The sequence below is a fragment of the Cinclus cinclus genome, chromosome 10 (assembly GCF_963662255.1).
Source record: "Cinclus cinclus chromosome 10, bCinCin1.1, whole genome shotgun sequence".
NCBI classification, from domain to species: Eukaryota; Metazoa; Chordata; class Aves; order Passeriformes; family Cinclidae; genus Cinclus; species Cinclus cinclus.
The window spans coordinates 15,032,489-15,052,556 of NC_085055.1; the positions used below are offsets into that span (position 1 = coordinate 15,032,489).

The 20,068-nt window shown below is 38.5% G+C and overlaps 2 protein-coding genes across 5 annotated transcripts in view; both read left to right on the top strand.

Moving 5' to 3' along the window:
• The window catches only part of ATR (ATR serine/threonine kinase), a 38,635-nt gene extending 23,620 nt beyond the window's left edge, over nucleotides 1-15,015 (top strand). For both annotated transcript variants that reach the window (XM_062499046.1, XM_062499047.1), the window contains 19 exons: nucleotides 326-490; nucleotides 852-943; nucleotides 1,521-1,612; nucleotides 1,988-2,165; nucleotides 3,356-3,532; nucleotides 3,856-4,015; nucleotides 4,550-4,729; nucleotides 6,008-6,150; nucleotides 6,548-6,645; nucleotides 7,718-7,950; nucleotides 8,656-8,790; nucleotides 9,413-9,613; nucleotides 9,925-10,068; nucleotides 10,824-10,974; nucleotides 11,641-11,797; nucleotides 11,925-12,078; nucleotides 12,996-13,147; nucleotides 13,416-13,521; nucleotides 14,842-15,015. In XM_062499046.1, the coding sequence (XP_062355030.1) occupies nucleotides 326-490; nucleotides 852-943; nucleotides 1,521-1,612; nucleotides 1,988-2,165; nucleotides 3,356-3,532; nucleotides 3,856-4,015; nucleotides 4,550-4,729; nucleotides 6,008-6,150; nucleotides 6,548-6,645; nucleotides 7,718-7,950; nucleotides 8,656-8,790; nucleotides 9,413-9,613; nucleotides 9,925-10,068; nucleotides 10,824-10,974; nucleotides 11,641-11,797; nucleotides 11,925-12,078; nucleotides 12,996-13,147; nucleotides 13,416-13,521; nucleotides 14,842-15,015 (2,892 nt within the window). The remainder of the gene's footprint in view (nucleotides 1-325; nucleotides 491-851; nucleotides 944-1,520; nucleotides 1,613-1,987; nucleotides 2,166-3,355; nucleotides 3,533-3,855; nucleotides 4,016-4,549; nucleotides 4,730-6,007; nucleotides 6,151-6,547; nucleotides 6,646-7,717; nucleotides 7,951-8,655; nucleotides 8,791-9,412; nucleotides 9,614-9,924; nucleotides 10,069-10,823; nucleotides 10,975-11,640; nucleotides 11,798-11,924; nucleotides 12,079-12,995; nucleotides 13,148-13,415; nucleotides 13,522-14,841) is intronic.
• Nucleotides 15,016-16,660: 1,645 nt separating this feature from the next.
• The window catches only part of XRN1 (5'-3' exoribonuclease 1), a 34,784-nt gene continuing 31,376 nt past the window's right edge, over nucleotides 16,661-20,068 (top strand). For all 3 annotated transcript variants that reach the window (XM_062499575.1, XM_062499572.1, XM_062499574.1), the window contains exons 1-2: nucleotides 16,661-16,759; nucleotides 19,320-19,552. In XM_062499575.1, coding sequence (XP_062355559.1) covers nucleotides 16,685-16,759; nucleotides 19,320-19,552 — 308 coding nt within the window. In that variant the 5' untranslated portion in view covers nucleotides 16,661-16,684. The remainder of the gene's footprint in view (nucleotides 16,760-19,319; nucleotides 19,553-20,068) is intronic.

Below are 20,068 nucleotides of genomic sequence, written 5' to 3' on the forward strand. Positions count from 1 at the left end.
ACGTTGCTTCTTCACCAAAAATAATCATCTTTAAGCTATCATGTAATAATAGGATATTTATTTTGCTCTTTATACAGATGGTTTCAGGTAACTTATTGTACTCTGTCAATAATATGAGATCATAAATATTACTGTATACTAAGCAGAAGTAGGGCTCAACTTTGGAAGGAGCCTGGCAAAACTGACATCTTCCATGAAAATTTATTGCCAATGAGCCCTACAGAGTAGTGTGTGCTCCACGTTCATGAAGTTCTGTGATTCTGCAGGTTATCTATAAAAGAACTGCTTGTTTCTAATGGCCATGTCCAATTCTGTTTGAATATAGAAACTGTATGCTGCTATGCACGAGCCAGATGGAGTGGCTGGGGTGAGTGCCATCCGGAAGGCAGAGCCATCTCTCAAAGAACAAATCCTTGAACATGAAAGTATTGGCTTGTTAAGAGATGCAACAGCCTGCTATGATAGGGCTATCCAGCTGGAACCTGATCAGGTAAATAAAAACCTTTTTTTTCTTCTTTTAAAATAATTATTATTATTTTTAATCTTAGGTCACAGATGACTAAGGCAAAAAAAAAAAAAAAAGAACTTCTTCAGAATATTTAAATAAAATAGGAATCTAAGTGTTTTTTGTGCCGGTTGCTAAATAATTACTGCTGTTCAGTTATAAACGGCAATATAAACAATTCTCTTACTGGGTTTTTTGAATTATCATTTATCTTATGGTGCAATTAGTTATGCCTTTTTTGTATTCTAAAAAGCACACAAATGGACATATTTCTTTCTTCATATTGCCATGAATTTCATTTATGTGTATATGGGGTTTTCATTTGGTTTTTTTTTCCTCTTTCTAGATTATTCACTATCATGGTGCAGTGAAGTCCATGTTAGGCCTTGGTCAGTTATCTGCTGTAATAACTCAGGTCAATGGAGTGCTTGCAAACAGGTACTGTAAGCACCTAATACACAGTTAATTTGAATAATATGAAGCTCTGGTATAAATCTCAGTATCAGTAGCCATTTCCACTCATTATCAAACATTTGAGGCTTATTAAACAAAACTGAATTAGCAATGTGAAGCTAGAAAACTTTGAGTGCTTTATCTATAATTTATTTATTTCAAGAAGTCCAGAAATTTTCCTAGCTCTTGTCTGAACTGTGAGCAGTGTTGGTATGTGCTTTAATGTCTTAGACAGAATTTTTGCATTGTTACTCATGTCACTGATTTCATGGGTCTTCTGTAGTCTAATAGGTAGATGGATTAAAAGCTGGTAGTTTTTGATGTGTACCACAGAAGTTAAATGCACTCTTTGGAGGTTGTGTTTGTTGGATCATGTTTTAAGCTCTTACTTGTTATCAGTGCATGTCCTTTAGTTTTACTGACTTTCTTTAGAGGCAAGCTTAACTTGCCTCTTTTCAAGTAAGAGAGGTTTTATGTCAAGCAGACTTGCTAATATAATGTAGGATTAACATACTGAGAGGAGGCAGCACAAAATTGTATTGCCTTTGTTTTCTTTTAATAGGTCTGAATGGATTTCTGAATTGAACACTTACAGAGTGGAAGCAGCCTGGAAACTGTCACAATGGGATTTACTGGAAAATTATTTGGCTTCAGGTAAATTATCATTACATAAAAGTATTAATACTTCATTGCATTTCTGAATAATTGTATGTTTTAGTTTAATCATCTTGAACCAAGGGGCAACTATTGTAATTTGTTTTGGATTTTACTGGTAGGAAGGTTGGTTCTGACTGTGTTCTGGATTTTGTAACTGTATTTGATTGTACAGTCTTTGTGCAGAAGTTTCCAGTGCATGTATCTTTTGAGTCTGTTTGGCTGGATGGGTTGTGGAGTTGAATTATACAGTGTTACTAACATACAATTACTCAGTTCTGAGAAAAAGTTATTTTTCCAGTAGTATGTTAAGACAAATTAGCATGTTCAGGTTAAGCTGCTTAAAGAAGCAGAGTCTTCTTTTTCTCCCCAAAGATGCAAAGTCAACTACTTGGAGTGTCAGACTGGGACATTTATTATTATCAGCCAAGAAGAAAAATGAAGCAGCTTTTTACGACACGCTCAAGGTTGTTCGAGCAGAACAGATTGTTCCCCTTTCTGCAGCAAGCTTTGAAAGAGGATCCTATCAGCGAGGATATGAACACATTATCAGGTTTCTCATTTTCATGTCACTATTTCTAAATTCAGAAATCATGTATTCAAGTATGCAGCAGCAAGAATTTTGCATTTCTGTAGTAAATGGTACCTTTTTTTGTCGCTTTTTTTTTTATATTCATCCAACTGAAGGCCTTTGATTAATTAGGAATTTATATTTATCCTCCATGGAATACATTCACAATAAAACTATGTGGTATGGTCTTTCCAAATCAGCTAGCAAGCAAATGTAAACATCAGGTAATAAAAACCAGCAATTTAATTCCATGCTTGACATAGTACAAATAGGCCAGTAACTCCATTAAGAGCATTGCTTTTCATCTGTATGGAGGCTGAAAAGCACTCCCTTTTTTATCATGCAAGAATTAGACCCCATTCCTTTTCTTTATTAACAAACTTTTAATTTGACTGCAGTAGACTAAAAAGTGAGTAGCCTTTTTGAATAAAAAAACTTAATACTTGTTCTGCACTGAAATGCATCCTTATGGCAAGATATTGGCTGAAGCCAGCTGAAGTGTGTGTTTCAGTTACTTCTTCATTCTATTTTCTGCAGGTAATTTCTGCAGTGTTGTTTGAGAAATTAAGTTTGGGTATTGAAAAAGAGGTGTTTCAAAGTAGTTTCCTTTAGGCACTGATCCAGGCCACTTGGAAGCCTTTCAAGGATCAGTTTTTCACTGTCAGATATGTACACACTGTATTTGTACCCACTCCTCTCTGCCAGTGGGAACTGGGGCAATTACAACCACTCAGCTTTCCATCTTTACAGTGACAGATAGTAACAGTAATGGTATTTTTAAATAAATTGAATAATTTCACTTTAAGTAAAAGTATATTGCTTTTAAAATGGGATTTGTTGAGAATGTCAGACTTTCTGAAGAATTGTTGCTGAAAGTAATGGATAGAAATACTCTTTCTAAAGATTGACTTCCTCTCTGAGTGATCTACGCTGTCTTTCTGTTCAGCACACTTGCAAAGGAATATTGATGATAAAACTACTCAGTTTATAAATTCTTGATTTTGTGTGGTTGGTTTTGCTGCATTTTTACCTTTCAGAATAAATCCTACTGTGTGACATTATTTACAGGGCCAACTTTTAAAAAGAAAATTGCAAAAACTTTGTAAAATTTGCATGTATCTCAAGCAGCAATCAATTCTCACCATTTTTTTGCCTTTATTTTGCTAACACAGGTTGCATATGCTGTGTGAGTTGGAACACAGTATTGGGCCAATGTTTCAGCAACCAGATGGTGACCACCGTAGAGATTCCCTGAATTGGTGTGCTCGTATTGAAATGACTCAAAACTCTTACAGAGCAAAAGAACCCATTTTAGCACTGAGAAGGGCTTTGCTTAGTCTCAATAAAAGGTGAGGACATGACTCACCTTTTCAGTGAGTTTCTTTTTCTGTGTTGTATTCTCAATAATACTCTGGGTTTCCATGTATTAAAAGAGAGAAGATAAAACTCTGGGAATTTGTTTTAGACAGAAGTAGTCCTCCAATAATATGTGCCTTCAAATTATGAAGTGGTGTCTAAAGGAAACAGGGAGAAAGTGTATTTTCTTCTAGTTCTAAATGGAAAAAAAGTTGAAACAAATGTATTAAGGTAGTTTTAAATTATCATTATGTAGTATATGACTTCTAACATTCAAAATAGAAATGTTTCATTTTCTGAAAAAATGTCCCTGCAGCCAGGATTACAGTGAGCTTGTTGGTCAATGTTGGCTCCAGAGTGCCAGAGTTGCAAGGAAAGCTGGGCATCACCAGACTGCCTATAATGCTCTGCTGAACGCTGGGGAATCAACGCTCTCAGAGCTTTATGTAGAAAGAGCAAAGTGGCTCTGGTCCAAGGTAAGGAAAACAAAAATGGAATTTAATTTCCTACGTGCAAGAAAATAATATTTTTAGTTTTCTTCAAGAAAAAAAAAAGGCACACAGTCAGCATACGTAAAGCAAGATATGTCAGCTGGGACTATCAGCACATTGAAGCTGGTCCTCCAGGTGCTGGTCAGCCCTGTTCTGTATCCACTGACCTTCCTGGCACCTTTGTATAAAACTGGTGGATTACCTGCCTCTGTCAGTGCAGCCCAGGCAAATTTAAATTATCTTAATCTTAATAGTAGACCTCTTCTTAATTTGTTTCCTTTTAACTAATAGCAGTAGGCAGCAAACATGAGAGAAATTTTTGTGGTACACCTAAAGGCACAACAGTGCTGGGATAACGAGGGAATACAAGAAGCATTTGCAGTCAGCAATATTCACTTAACACAGCCAGAATGGCCTAGAACACATTGGGAGACAGCTTTGCCTTAAAAACAACTTAAGAGGGAAGTTTTGCATCTCTCTTATTTAAAGTATATAAAATGTTTTCTGTCTTTCCCTCAGGGTGAAGTTCATGAAGCACTAATTGTTCTCCAGAAGGGGGTTGAGTTATGCTTCCCTGAAAATAAAGCACCCTGCAATAGCAAAAATCAGCTCATCCATGGTCGGGCAATGCTGCTAGTGGGCAGATTTATGGAAGAAACTGCTAACTTTGAAAGCAATGCAGTCATGAAAAAGTATAAGGTAATCTGGACTACTACTGTTAACAAGGCAGGAGCTTTGAATAATTATGTATTCCTTAAGTAAGCTGTTGTTCTGCTCCTGGTGATGTCAACCAAGTATAACATAAATGAGATTAAATAGTGCATCGATGTGTAGGAAGGAAGCAGTTTTTCTTGTAAAACATCTGTACAGGGAAGACTACAGTTCATATAATTCTTTCTAAATAAATGAGTTACAGAAGCATGGCTTTGTTCTCATGCTTGCACAGATTAGAATTCCTCACTAAAATGTGGACTACTCCTATTACACAGAGCTGACTTGGTGATCCATTGCACTACTCTTCAGTGTTATTTCTCTCTCTGGTAGTGACCTGTAACTGTGATTTAAATGTGCTTACAGTCTCTGAAGAATTAGGACAAGGAATAAATGGTATGATCTTAAACAACACAGCATTTCATGCTTCTTCTTGTGATGCCTGTGAAATACTTTTTTTTGGCATTGATTAATATTGCCTCCTAAAATAGTAGGAGATGCAGATGTTTCTGCTTCCTTAAAAGCAGCATGTTTCCTGTCCAAGTTTTGGCATTTGATACAGTTAATAGTTACTGCTGTCTTACTAAATAACATACTTCTGTAAAAGTAATTTAGGGAAAAATGTAAATGTATCAAATTAGATGAAGGTAGAAATAATGTAAACAAATGAAATTTCAGTAAATTCTATGAAAACACTAACACTCAGTACTCTCTGCTAAGTATTGGTACAGGAAGGACACTAGTGTTATTAGAGAAGGGATGTGCCTCTCACCAATTATTTATTTTCTAATACATGTCACATAATTTTTTGTTCTTCTTTCAAACATGATGATTTAGACAGAAAACAGAAATGTGAAAAATATGGAATCATAGATTCATTAAGGACAGAAAGATCATTGAGTCTAACTGTTAAGATCATGCTGTTTCACTTTTCAAAAAGCTCTAAGAAACTCAGTACTGAGCTATTAGGATCAGGAACCTGATTTTAATGAACCAGGTTCAGGAATCCCATATCATTCTGTCTTGAATCGTCTGTCTCCAAAACCAAAAGGTATTTTAAAAGCAGACTTCTAGTTTGTAGAGGCAATTATCTTGAGGCAAAATTAAAATTTTTGGAGTTACAGGATTAACAATTAACAATTTTTTGTGTGTACTTGGCGCTACATAACTAATACTAGATTCCTGTTTCTTGAGAATATTTTTTAATTTTTTTTATTTAAGTTAGCATTCTCTCGGAAGTAATTATCTCATTTGATTTTGTTGCAGGATGTCACAGTTTTCTTGCCGGAATGGGAAGATGGACATTTTTATCTTGCCAAGTACTATGATAAATTAATGCCAATGGTAACTGACAACAAGATGGAAAAACAAGGAGATCTGATTAGATACATAGTTCATCACTTTGGGAGGTTAGAGGGAAACTTGGCTTACTTTCTGTAACAGGGTGACAATTATTCTGGGAAGAAAACATTTCTGTAGGAATATATTGTCTTTCACCAATTCTGACTCAAATTTTTATGCACTGTTGTAAAACAAAATACTACATGCTTCCCTTTTGTTTTCATACATAATTAATTTTACTTCTGACTGAGAAATTGTGTCTTTTGTCAGATAGTTAACTATTTAATCTGTGGCTTTGAGTAAAACAAAAAAAATTTTGTATATTTTTTGGTTGTTGCAGATGCATTAAAATGCTGACATAAATTTCAAAAGTTAGAATGGAATATTAAACAAATGAGAATGTAAAATTTGTATTACTTCTAATGTACATCATTAACATACTTTGATTTAAACATGTAACCACAGGTCTCTACAGTATGGAAACCAATTCATCTATCAGTCAATGCCAAGAATGCTGTCTTTATGGCTGGACTTCGGAGCAAAAGCATATGAATGTGATAAAGGTAGAACATTTATTCCCAGTACATAGTTCCTAAGTCATTCTTTTGAATAGATGATTGAAAGAGTAGTGAAGTAGATTTACAGTTCTTTGTTTAGATTCATTGCCTGAGGTTATATGGAAACAAGACAATACTACTATTCTTGTAAAATACAGGATGTTAATATGCAAGAGAGTATTAATTTTTTTAATTAATCCTCCAGAATTTTTTCAAGTATATAATGTGACAGCATTGTTCCTTAGATAACTGAAGTCATTAGATACAGGGAAAATATTTGCATGCCCCTGATCACTTTTAAGGTGCCTCATGAATGACAAGTAGTAGTTTTGTATTCACTTGCTACAGCAAAGTGTTAGACTTTGAGGCTTTTTTTTCAATTTGTTTTGGTTCCAGTCCTTTAACGAATTTGACTGAAATTTTCCTCCTCATTTTACTGAAATGTAGGGGGAAAAAAATCTTGTAGGCATGTGAAAATAACACCACAGATGCACTTTGGGTGGGAGACTTTGATGCAAATGAAAATTGCAAACACTGCTTGCAGGTCTGGAGTGAAGCAGACATTTGTACTCCTTGATCTTGTCCTCATTGTACACACTTAAGTCAACTGTGTTTGGCTGCAGGCACATCACATCCTGCACTCTGAGGTGCTGATGTGAAACTCAAGCTGGGTCCTCAGGGGCAGGGGTGGAGATAGGAGCAGATGTGCTAATTTCATCCCATGGAAAGACTTTCTTCATTTCCTCTCCACTAAAGAACACTGGAATCTTTTTATCAGGCAAATACATGGAGTGTTTTTAGTCTGTTCTATTCCATTGTATCATTTTAGAGAAGTAATTTTAAGAGTCTAAGGAGATTTTATTTCCTGATATTACGTTTAGTTAAGTAGTGTATGTATTTAGTCACTGTATGCTATGTTAAAAAGAACTGTACAGTAGGAGCTGTTTTGTTGCCCTCAGGTTTTTTTTTTTGGCTTGTGAAATTGCCAACAAAATATGATTCTATAGCCTTGATTTAAATGACTTTCCATTTCCAGTAGGGAGAACCAGGAACATGGTCTTTTCTTTCCATTTTTCAGCAGGTCGTTCAGAACGTGTTCAAATGAAAAATGATCTGGCTAAAATAAACAAGGTGATTACAGAGCACACAAATCACCTGGCACCTTACCAGTTTCTGACAGCCTTTTCTCAGCTCATCTCCCGAATCTGCCATTCTCATGATGAAGTCTTTGCAGTTCTGATGGTGATTGTTGCTAAAGTGTTTTTAGCCTATCCACAGCAAGCAATGTGGATGATGACTGCTGTGTCCAAGGTACCTCCATATGTATAGCTACACCTTTATTTAGTTTACAAAACTGTTTTTCTCAGAAATGTAGATATCACCTGTTTTAGTCTAAGCTGATAAGAATGACTTGAGAGTTTCATGTGTTATGATACAGTGTTGCAGAAGAAGATATCAGTGTCATCACTGCAAATTATTTTATTGCAGTCTTAATTTGGATATTACAGTTTAAATGTTCCAAACTGGAATGCTAATATGCATCTAAATTTGTATGGTGCATTAGGAAAGGAAATTTGAATAACAAATAGCTGATGAATTGTCTAGTTATGGGCAACAAATTTTGTTGCATGTTATATTTAATTGTGTTATAGTACTTACAGTCCTGTAATCAAAGAATCAACTTAGTAGACAGATGCACAATTAGTTACTTGGCAGTAAAGTCATTCCAAAGCAGACTGGGAAGTGTGCTGCATATTGTATCTTTAGGCTGGTGAAATAACATTCAGGATACACTGACATATTCTTGAATATTGGCCTTTATGCTGTGGGACTCCCAAGAATGGTTCCAGAAGTAACCCCCACACACTCACCAACAGAACCATTTCAGCTTTTCAATTGAAGCACATCCTTCTCCAGATATTTCATATAAGTAATAAATAGAGGTAAAAATACTAATTACTGGGGGTGATTCTTCAACTCTTTGTTTAATAAACTTTAACTTTCCTTTTTTTCCAGTCCTCTTACCCTATGCGTGTCAACAGATGTAAGGAAATTCTAAACAGAGCTATTCACATGAAGGAATCTTTAGGAAAATTTATTGGAGATGCCACACGCCTTACAGACAAGCTGTTGGAACTCTGCAACAAACCGGTACTTACAAAAATACACAAATGAATGCATGTTGTAGGATTAGTCAAGAATGTCCTGTCAAAGCTGCTTCAGGTTGTTTTCATTAGCCAATTCATAATATCAATTTTATTACTAATACTTTATTGTATTCATAATTATTATATGTCAATATTAATTATTACCAATTATTAATAACTGCAGTTGAGCAGAAACTGCACCAAATTGTAAAAGATTTAAAATAGATCTAAATCAAGCACACTGTAAAATATTTCAGTACATAATGGCTTGTTTAATAGTGCATGGGCTTTACATTGTTTTGTACTTTCATGTATCATTAGTTTTCAGAGTTTTACTGTAAAAATAGGATGGTTGTGCTTGTATAAACAAATTAACTTGATAATAAAGGCAGAACTAAATTAATTCTTTCATTATTCTGTATTTATATTCAAAGTGAAAAATAAATCTGTCATAACAGCCAGATATATTTACTTCTTGATTGTTTCATTTAAAATGTAGCTTGCTGCTCTATTATAATCAGCATTTACTATTCTAGTCTATTTATTAGTTAATGTGAAAGGCCAGTATTATTTTAAGTGTTTGTTAACTTTAAATGTTGTTTCTAACTTTGATAATTTTTTTTAAGGTTGATGGAAACAGCTCAACATTAAGCATGAATATTCATTTCAGAGCACTGAAAAGATTAGTAGAAGAACACACATTCAGTGAAATTCTCATTCCCTTGCAATCTGTAATGATACCAACTCTTCCTTCAATTCCTGGTACCCATGCTAACCATGACCCTTTTCCTGGCTGCTGGGCCTACATTGCAGGCTTTGATGATGCGGTAAGGCTCTCGTTGGCACCTGCTTTTTCACTTGGGTTAAACAAACCTAGCTGCAAATACATCTCTGTTCTCTAGAAATGGGAGGAAGGAGTAGGAAATTTCATAATTACTTCTGTGGAAACTGAGTGGCTTCTGTCACAGCAGCCTGGGGCAGGTGTGGCCCCTTGGCACTCAGATCAAGTTTTGGTCCGAGGTTCCTGTGCTGCAGCACCTTGGAAGTGCTGACACAGTTGGTTGCACTGGTTTGTTACAATTACTTCATTTTGGATAATCTGATACAGATGCTAGTAAGGAACTTCGTTTTTCTTTAGGTGGAAATTCTTGCCTCACTTCAAAAGCCAAAAAAGATCACCTTGAAAGGTTCAGATGGGAAATCTTACATTATGATGTGCAAGCCAAAAGATGATCTAAGAAAAGACTGTCGGCTCATGGAATTCAACTCCCTTATTAATAAGGTTTGATAAATGAGACAATCAGGTGCACTATACTTATTGACCAGGACAGAACACCGAGCTATCTAAGAAAGAAAGCCAATTTAGCTCAAGATAAAGCTCACTGGCAGAAAAGTAAACTGGTTCAAAATAACTTATTTCAGCAACCAGTAGCAATTGGTACTGTATGACTTCCTACAGACTTAGGAAAATAATAACAAATTACAACATTCTGCCAAAACAATTGCTTATTCCAGCAAAAATAAATAGGACAGGTTATTTACAATAAATAAATACCTGCAGACTTTCTGCTGTCATGCTTAATATTTCTTATTTAGTAATTTTTAATATATTTTATAAAACATAGGTAAATTAATATTTTCATACTAAGGTGTTGCCATACCTCTTATTTTAGTTCTACTTTGCATTTCAGCAATATGCTTAAGGTTAAGGTACCATGTCTTCGTCGTGAGGTTAAAGCAAATGACAGCATCTCTGAAACACTAAAACATTTATTTCAAATATTGCTTTTAAGGGATTTAAGCCATGTACAAGTTATACAGTTTGACTGTTTTATTGCAAAATCCTCTTTTTTAAATTTACTTTGGAGAGCAGATGCACGTTTTGCTTTGATTTCTGCTGCTGCAGACTATGAAGCTTAGATTTGTAAATCCTAGATTGTATGATTGGAAAGTAGTTACAGATGGAATGTAGATGCTATAGATCCATTATGATTCTATCTGTGTTACACGTTAATCTCATTTTCCTTTTGTGAATAGTGCTTAAGAAAAGATGCAGAGTCCCGTAGGCGAGAGCTCCATATCCGCACCTACGCAGTGATTCCATTAAATGATGAATGTGGCATAATTGAGTGGGTGAATAACACTGCTGGTCTAAGAAATATCCTGATAAAACTTTATAAGGAGAAAGGTAAAGAAATGGATTTGACTATAGTAAGAGTTTTTAGATATTTTTAAAGGGCTTGTATATTATTAAGTAAATGAAACAAATGGCAAGATTCAGACATTCTAGGACAATGCAGTCATATGTGTTTTTATCTATCTGTAATGTATTATTATTCATATGTATGGTAGACTTTTGCTCTAAAATGGCAGAGGGTCAGTGCTTGGAATGAGCAAATTCCTTACAAGAACTGATACCACAGCCATCTTAATACTTCCCTGCATACAGTGATGTAAATTGTTTCAGCAACATGGGGATGTATGTGCAGCACTGAAAATAATAAAAAATACTGTGAACTTTTTCTTTAGATTTGATCTGTTATTTTTCATTTCTGTTACATTTAAGTGAGATAATTAAGATAATAAACAGTTGAATCAAAGTTAAGAATACAGCAGCTTTCCAGAGAAAAGATCAGATTTCTTTTGAATTTCTTGTTAACAAAGCATATTTCTGATAAATGTAATAAAAGTTGGGGGGAAAACTTTCCTGTACCCCACAACCAACATTTTCATTTGATCATTTCTTTCAGTTTTATGGAGACATTTATTTTCATTAAATTACCATATTGTAATAGCACATCTTAGGCTTTGTGTCTGGGGATTTCTTCTGCCTAACTGAGGAAGTGTGTTGCAGGTATCTATATGACTGGGAAAGAACTGCGGCAGCACATGCTTCCAAAGTCGGCACCTTTGGCTGAAAAGCTGAAAATGTTCAAAGAGGTCCTTCTGCCTCGTCACCCTCCTCTCTTTCATGAATGGTTTCTTAGAACGTTTCCTGACCCCACTTCATGGTGAGTGGCTGGGATCGGGTCAGCTCGAGAGCATGTGCTCTGTGGATTTCCCTAAGAATGAATGGGACTCCGGGATGAGGACAGCTAAGCCGAGCGTGCCTCAGAGCTGCGTGCTGTACGCCCACAGGTACAACAGCAGGTCTGCCTACTGCCGCTCCGTTGCCGTCATGTCCATGGTGGGCTACATCCTGGGGCTGGGAGACCGCCACGGGGAGAACATCTTGTTTGATTCTTTCACTGGGGAGTGTGTGCATGTGGATTTCAACTGCCTTTTCAATAAGGTGAGAAACACCACTTGCTCAATGTGCTCTGTGTAGAAATATAAGTTATACATTTCTACCGTCTTGGGGTTTTTTCCAAGTTTTTACTTTAACATATCCATTGTGTTCTTTGCATCACTTTGTCTTGTATTTATACCCCAAAAAAGCCTGGGATAGATAAAGAGAATATGATTGTTCTATGTGTTGCATTCGAGGAAAACCAACTTCTTGATTTAACCTATATCAGATGACCTGATGTGGATACACTGAAACAGCCCATATTTTAGACCATTTATATTTTGTGACGCTCCTCTCTCCACTATCACCCTCCAAACAAAATTGTAATTGCTACATTCAGAATTCAGTGCTGTGAACTTCTTGTTCTCCCTCACACAAATTCAGCACAAAAATACCAATGGTTCTGTAAAATAAACAGCAGAAATTCTGGCCCGATTGGAATTTGGAGTTTTGGTGTTTAAGTTGAAAGATGCTTTTGGTGTGGGACATGTGGCATTTTTAATTCAGATAAGTGAGGTAGAAATATTGTTAGGTTATTTCTTCTGGATTCTTTTTAGTAAGTATAAATTGTCCTATATAACAATTAATTTTTTTACGCTAACTTGCATATTATAAAAGAAAAATTATCATTTTGCAATGAGACTACAGAGCATAAATATATATTTAAGAACAAAATTTTATACATTGTATATGTATTAGTGTGTTTCAGCAGGGAAAAAGAGGTTATTTGGACAATGTTATCTTTTACTCACTGTTAATTTCACCATATCTGAGTAGGACTGTGAGCTGAGCAAACATCTCTTGCCAGCTAGGAAACTGCCACTGACAAAGATGGAGGGGAAAACCTGCAGCCAATGCAAATGTTACTCTTCAGTAATGCTTAAAACACTCGGGGCATGACTTTTTTTCTCGATGTAAAGGGAGAAACTTTTGAAGTTCCGGAAATCGTTCCTTTCCGCCTCACTCACAACATGGTTAATGGGATGGGTCCCATGGGAACAGAAGGTCTCTTCCGGAGAGCCTGTGAAGTCACCCTGAGGCTGATGCGTGACCAGAGGGAGCCTCTGATGAGGTAGGGAGCTGCTTTTGCTACAAACTCCTGAAAAGCTACACATGCCTCACAGCTGTCTGTAGTCTAAACCTGGGAAACGGTAACTGTTGGAGAACATGCCAGTTCCAGCATATGCCTATGCTGCAGATCGCTCTCACCATGGCATGGAGATAAATATAAAGCAGTATAAATATTCAGCACTAACTGCGGGCTCCTGTCAGTGTTTGTGTTTTGAAAATTAAATGTATTTTACGTATCGTATCTTTTTCTAAATTTTTAATTTATTTAGTGTCTTAAAGACTTTTCTCCATGATCCTCTTGTGGAATGGAGTAAACCTGTTAAAGGGAATACAAAAGCCCAGGTGAATGAAACTGGAGAAGTTGTCAATGAAAAGGTGAGTTTAAAACAAACACAACCTAAAATATTCAAATGTCAGATATCATATTGTTGTGAATTACATATTTTCTGATCGAAACTTTTTTTTTCCTTCCATTAAAAGATTTCTCTGATTATTCTTTATTCTGGTTGTTCTCTGTTCATAATTGTGATCTATAAAGAGATTTTTTTATACTGATAAAAAAATAATTTATCTATTAAAGAATCAAACAAAAAAAGCCTGTAATTCTCTTGTTAGTGTTACTAAATCAAGGACAACATCAGCAGAAGCAAAGGATCTTGTTAACCCTCACTTGCACTGTCCTCCAGATTTACAGTGATGGTAACATCTGGAGTCCTTTCCATGTGTATTTTTGTGCTTTTCCTGAGTGGATGTTTATTATTGAATAAATATGTGCCTTGGTACATATCAAGAATTACATGATTAAAATTAAGATTTCGTACTGTTTCTTTATTAGCTGCTGCTGAAGACTGTATTATTTATTCAAACTATAGCTTATTTTTTATTATCTTCAGTCTGTGCAAAATTTCCAATTCATCCCTTTCTATTTATTTAAGGACTATTTAATGAAAATAAATGTGTAATAGCAGATAATACTTAGGGAGCACTGACAAGCACACCAGCTAAGATAAGGAAAAACTACATCACTGAAACTGTATCACAACAAAGAACTTACCTGAGCTATTTCAGCACAGAAAATCTCCTGGCCTTCAGTTACTAACCAGGCTGTGTCTACATAATTTTCTTTTACAATACCACCCACATAGTTGTACATGTTAGCTGCTTTTTCTGGAGAGGTGCCAGTGTTATACTTGAGCTTTAAAAGAAAAGGTGTGAGTGTAATTGGTATGAACTAGCAACTCCAGTGGGCCTTGGAAGAGCTCATTTTGAGATGCTCAGCACAACCTCTTTAATTTGACTTCTTCATTTCCAGTTGCTCATAATTTTGACTTACATTTTTCAGACTTAAATTTTATCCAGAATTCCGGGAACAAGGCTAGAAAAATGTTGCATTTTTTGAAAGTAATTTTGTGAAATAAAGCTTTCTAAAAATTCTCAAATATATAGCTCTGTCAGTCTTCTCTGGTAGCTTTCAACTGTAAAAATGTAAGGCAAGTTATAGCTTGACCAATAATATATCCATTCTAGAGATTTATTTTTTCAAGTGAGTAGCCTTTGTTTTCAGTGTAGCTGGTATAGGCATCTGGATTTTGTATTAAATTATAATATGTATTAAAGCACATCCTAAGAAACACTGTTTGTATTTTGAGAAGTGGAAATTCATTAATAGTACCAATTTTTTTTTCTTCTTTCCAGGCCAAAACCCATGTCCTTGATATAGAACAACGGCTGCAAGGTGTCATTAAGACTAGAAACAGAATCAAAGGATTACCTTTATCTATTGAAGGGCATGTTCATTACCTCATTCAAGAAGCAAGTGATGACAACCTGCTCTGCCAGATGTATATGGGCTGGGCTCCATATATGTGAAATTTGTTCCCTTTGGAATGATACCATCCACAAGTGCTGTAGCTATGATATTGTTGGGAAAGAATCAGTCAGTGGTACCTGGTTACTTCTGTTGATTTTTGGCTGCAAGCAGAAGAACAAGCTTATGGTCTTCGAAAATCTGTGTAAAATGTACAGTGCCCTTGCAAGGATGCTATGAATGCAGATGTGTAAGGTGTTAGGACTTACCTTTTGTACACATGTAGAAGGCAGTTCTTAAGAACAGCTTAAAAATTAGACTATGCAAGGCTCTGCAAGTGTCTGACTATATGAAAAATTTTCATGATCACAGATGCAATCTATAAAGTACTGTATATTTTTGTAAACATGTTTCTCATTTGGCTTAGATTAGAAAATACAAAAATGAAGTTTAATACTGATAGGATGTAAAGTGGTTATTTCAACTTTTGTACACCTATTCAGAAGGGCTTTCTAAAAATTACTAGTATTTTTTTTCCAGCCATAGACTTTTCTTCAACCTTCTTCCATGTAGCCTGGTATCAAAGTGGTACCATGTTCTGAACCTGTTTCCTTAGCCCTTGAGTGCAGTGCTCTGAAAATCCCTCCTGGAGGACATGGCACAAAGCTGGGAGTTGGAGGACCCTGGCAGTGGGAATAACGCCAGGGCAGCAGGCAGGTGGTTGTAGTTGTGACTGTTACATCCGTGTAGGCTCCTGAGAGCCTTGCACAGCCCCTCTTCCTTCCCTGGAAAAAGCATGGCTCTAGGGAGTGTTTTTCAGGCCCCATTTCAGAAAAGATGTTTTAACACAGAGGAGAGTAGACTAAAATGTGGTTGAAAAGCAAATTCTAACTTATAGTAATGGTTGCTTTCTAGGCATCCAAATTACAGGGAAATGAGGGGTGGGGAGAAATAGGGAAAAATTATACCCTTTTAACCTGCAGTAGGCTATCATTAGAATTTTTGTACAGTGGGTTTGTTTCTGCTATTCGGAGAGATAACACTGGTAGGTTTTGATCTCAGGCTCACACTGTGGTGTGACGCGCGAGTGTTTGTTCCGTTCAGTTGAAATCAGATGCTTGGGAAAGTAAAATAACGGGTCTGCAACTGCTTCTAGGGCGTTTGTTTCTCCGTCTAGAAGTGTTGTCACTGTCCGATAAACGTGACGAGTTTTCCTAGTAAAATATTTGGAACATACTACGGTCTTTTCCGGTGTTGTGTTTGAGTGCTGACGTTCTGCTGTTTTTCCCAGGCTTTATCAGTTTATCGGAGCGCAGAGAACCGCCTGAGCTGTTGCACCCGGCCTTGCCATCGCGGGGTGAACGGGAGCCCGGGGTAGGGGAGGGCGCAAGACGCTCCCCGGTGCTCAGGGCGCTCCCAGGCCCTGCGTGCCGCGGGCGGTGGTGAGGCGGCCAGGGGCGGGGCCGGCCCGCTCCCGCCCCGCTCCCGCCCCGCTCCCGGCCGGGCCCGCCCCGCTCCCGCCCCGCTCCCGGCCGGGCCCGCCCCGCTCCCGCCCCGCTCCCGCCCCGCTCCCGGCCGGGCCCGCCCCGCTCCGGCGCCGCTCTGTGCCCGCTCGCTCTCGGTGGTGCGGGCGCTCGGCCGCTGTCAGCGCGGCGCGCCGGAAGGAGGGCGGAGCGCGGCCCGCGGTGTTTGGTTCCGGCGGGGCTGTGAGGGCGGCGGGGAGCTGTGGCCATGGGGGTCCCCAAGTTCTACCGGTGGATCTCGGAGCGGTACCCCTGCCTCAGCCAGGTGCTGAAGGAGCATCAGGTGAGCTGGAGGCGGAGCGCCGCTGCCTGACGCGGGCCCGCCCGGGGGGTCCTGACCGGCCCCTCGGCGGGCGAGAGAGGGGGACGAGCGCGCGGGCCTCGTCCCTGGGCGGCTCTGCGGGACCGAGTCCCAGCCGGGGCGGCTCTGCGGGCCGGCTCCGGCTCAGCGGGACCGCCGTTCGGAGCGGCCGAAAGTAGTGATACGGCGGTGGGCGATCGCTGGCGGGCAGCAGTGCCCGGAGCCCGCGGCCGGCGATGGTTTCAGCAGTCCCGGACCCAGGGCGCGCTGTTCCCCCGAGGAGCTGCCGGCTCCCGGCCCGTGGCCGTGCCCGGCTCGCTCCCCTCGCTCTGGGTCCCCCCGGCAGCTTCCCTGTCCTGCCTCAGCACCCGGCGGCCTCGCACCGCGGGGAGACCGAGGTCCAAGTTTGCTTCTTGTTGGACTCAGAAAAGTTACAGCTGGTGACGGCCAATGGCGCGGTAATGACGAGGGACAGGTTTTACAGCTCTGCTGCTTTTCCTTCTTGTCGCCTGCGTCGGACAGTTTGTGTTAGCAGCTGAACCGGGAAGTATGTTCAAAGCCTGGAAAACGAAAGCCGTAAATGATACTTGTAACAGTTGGACGAAGACGTCATCTTTTCAGAGATGTCATGTTTGGTACCTTTTGGATACAAGCTCTTCTAATTATTGTTTTTAACTGGTGTCACAGATGTAATTTTATAGATTGAATGAGGATGTTCTGAGATAGGTGATAATTGAGAGTGTATTTGAATATTAATACGTTTTCCCTAAACACCTGTGATTTTTAAGATTAAAGAGCTGATGTGTCAGTGTAACTGAGATGCCCAGCGTGGATGTTTGGCCTTTCCTGCTAGTTTCAAAGCAGTTTTCAAAGCTTGGGTCTTTGCTTATGATTTGTTGTGCTTCTCTGAAGTGTCTAATGCTATCTGTGTAGCAAGGCAGGAGCAGTTTATGCTGCCTTTTCTGCTGTTTTCTTGGATGCCTGGGCTGCTCACACATCTTTGAACTTGTGCTGAAGAACTGTGGCAAGCTGAGGAGGCAGCAGTGTCTGCTCTAACCAGGGGGCTGGCAGCAGGGGGTGCTACCCTTTGTGCCTTCTGATAGAGGCAGTTAGAGCTAAGATAAGATAAACAATAAACAGACTTAACCCTTCCGATCACTTGAATATACAGACTGACACATATTGGCATTTAGAGTATATGCTAAGAGAATAAAAAACAACAACAACAAAAACCCAAATTAAAAGGCTTATTTATGTAAAACAGCATTGTTGTTAAATCCTATTAGAGCTGTGCTTCTTGAAGAAAACATAGGACCTTTTGTGTACATTGCTTCCATATAAAAGCTTTGGGTTTTGTCTCTTTGGAATGCTGCCTGTGCACTGCCCTGCTTGCTTATCTGAAAGCATTGACAGCAGTTTGATTGCTGAGTTTAACCATACGAAAGATCATGATGTGCATCAAAAGACTAGGTGCAGCAGTTGAGTGGGGATCATTTTTGATCCTGCCTCTAATTTCTTCTCTTCACCATTTCCTCTTTCTAAAACAGTTACATTTCTCTTGCATTTGGAGAATAAATGCAAGCCCAACAAGGTGCCTTTAAACGTGTCAGCAGCAGTGCTGTAGAAAATTGTAACAAGTTTGCAGTGCCTCTCCCTAGGCGTGATGATAGGGGAATTTTTGTGAACAGTCTTACTGGGGGATTAAGGAATAGATTTGTTTAATGCCAGTTGTTCTTGTGGTGCATTTTGCTAACACAGAGGTAGTAACTGGCTCCTTTGTGTCATACGCTTACCAGTGTTCGTTCTCTATATGTAGTTTGTGTACATTTAGGAAGGGTTTCTTCTTCATTTAAAAGAAAGTGGGACTGCTACAGATAAGGCTAGTAGAAGAGCAGAGAACTAGAAGAAAAAAGAAAGTCTGTTTGGAAAGTCTGTGTTAGAAATTGATGTTATTTTTGCCAACTCTGATTTTGGTGCTAGTTGCCCCTCTCTAAACTCCAAGGTGCTCACAAACATAGCTGAAGAGACAGCACGCAGTGGTTGGGGTAGGACCTGCTGAACAGGGGGAGAACTCTAAAACTTCTTAAGCCAGCTTTGCTTGGAAATATTGTTGGAAATTGCATACTCAGTTTTGTAGTTTTTATTATTTGTAGTGCAGATACGAAAGGTTGAATTGATTAAATGTGCAGGCTTACAAAAAAGAAAAAACGAAAAAGTCTTCCTGAAAACAGTGATTTTGGTTTGCTTTTCCATTTTACAATTCAGAAGATACTCTGAGCACAGGGACAAAAGTCCTGAGGTTCCAGAAACAGCCAGGATAAAGTAGGAGTCTGTTCAGCTGACTTGGCTCACTGAGTAAAATCACAGTAACAGATTGCACATGCAGGCAAACTCATACCCAGTCCAGATATTCTTACTCTGCTGTTGGTGTGCAGGAGGTTCCACAGAGGTCTTCACATCTCAGCTCATTTCCAGAGTGCTCTCAGGTGTGCCTTGGGCAGTGGCTGCATTCACCAAGTGATACTAACTGTGGCATTTGTAGATTCCAGAATTTGACAACTTGTACCTGGACATGAATGGCATTATACATCAGTGCTCACATCCAAATGATGACGATGTCCACTTCAGAATCTCAGAAGATAAGATTTTTGCCAATATTTTTCATTATTTGGAAGTATTATTTCGCATTATTAAACCAAGAAAGATTTTCTTCATGGCGGTTGATGGAGTAGCTCCAAGAGCAAAAATGAATCAGCAGCGTGGGAGACGTTTTAGGTAAGAAGATCAGCTCTGACTCTGTTTTGAAGATAGTAAACACTTTAAAGAACCCACTTACTGAAATATATGCCATGAAAAGTAAGAGACTGTGAGTGGTTGTGCCTTTGACAGTAGTTTTATTAGGTAACTACCTGTAAAATATTAAAATCAGAATTCCAAAAGGAAAGTTTGCTTGTTACATACAATTTTTCTCTGTGTATGTGGCACTTGGTGACAAGGGGAGCTTTTTCTTATGAAATTTTCTGTGAAACAGCTCTGCAGTGGAGTTCTTGCAGATGTTTCAAATTGCTTTATAATCTGTGAGAGTCTTTCATATTTGTGAATGCTTGTTCTAGATATGTCTACTTGGTAGCTGTAGTGGAAGTCATAGAAGAAGTCAAGTTTCTAATGAAACTGATTTCCAGTTGATACCAGTTACCAAGTTAGCTCAGATACAGACCTACAAGTACATTAAGAATTACAGTAATGCTTTGGGAGATGCTGTAAGGAAGAAAAGCCAGTGGTTAGGCAGTA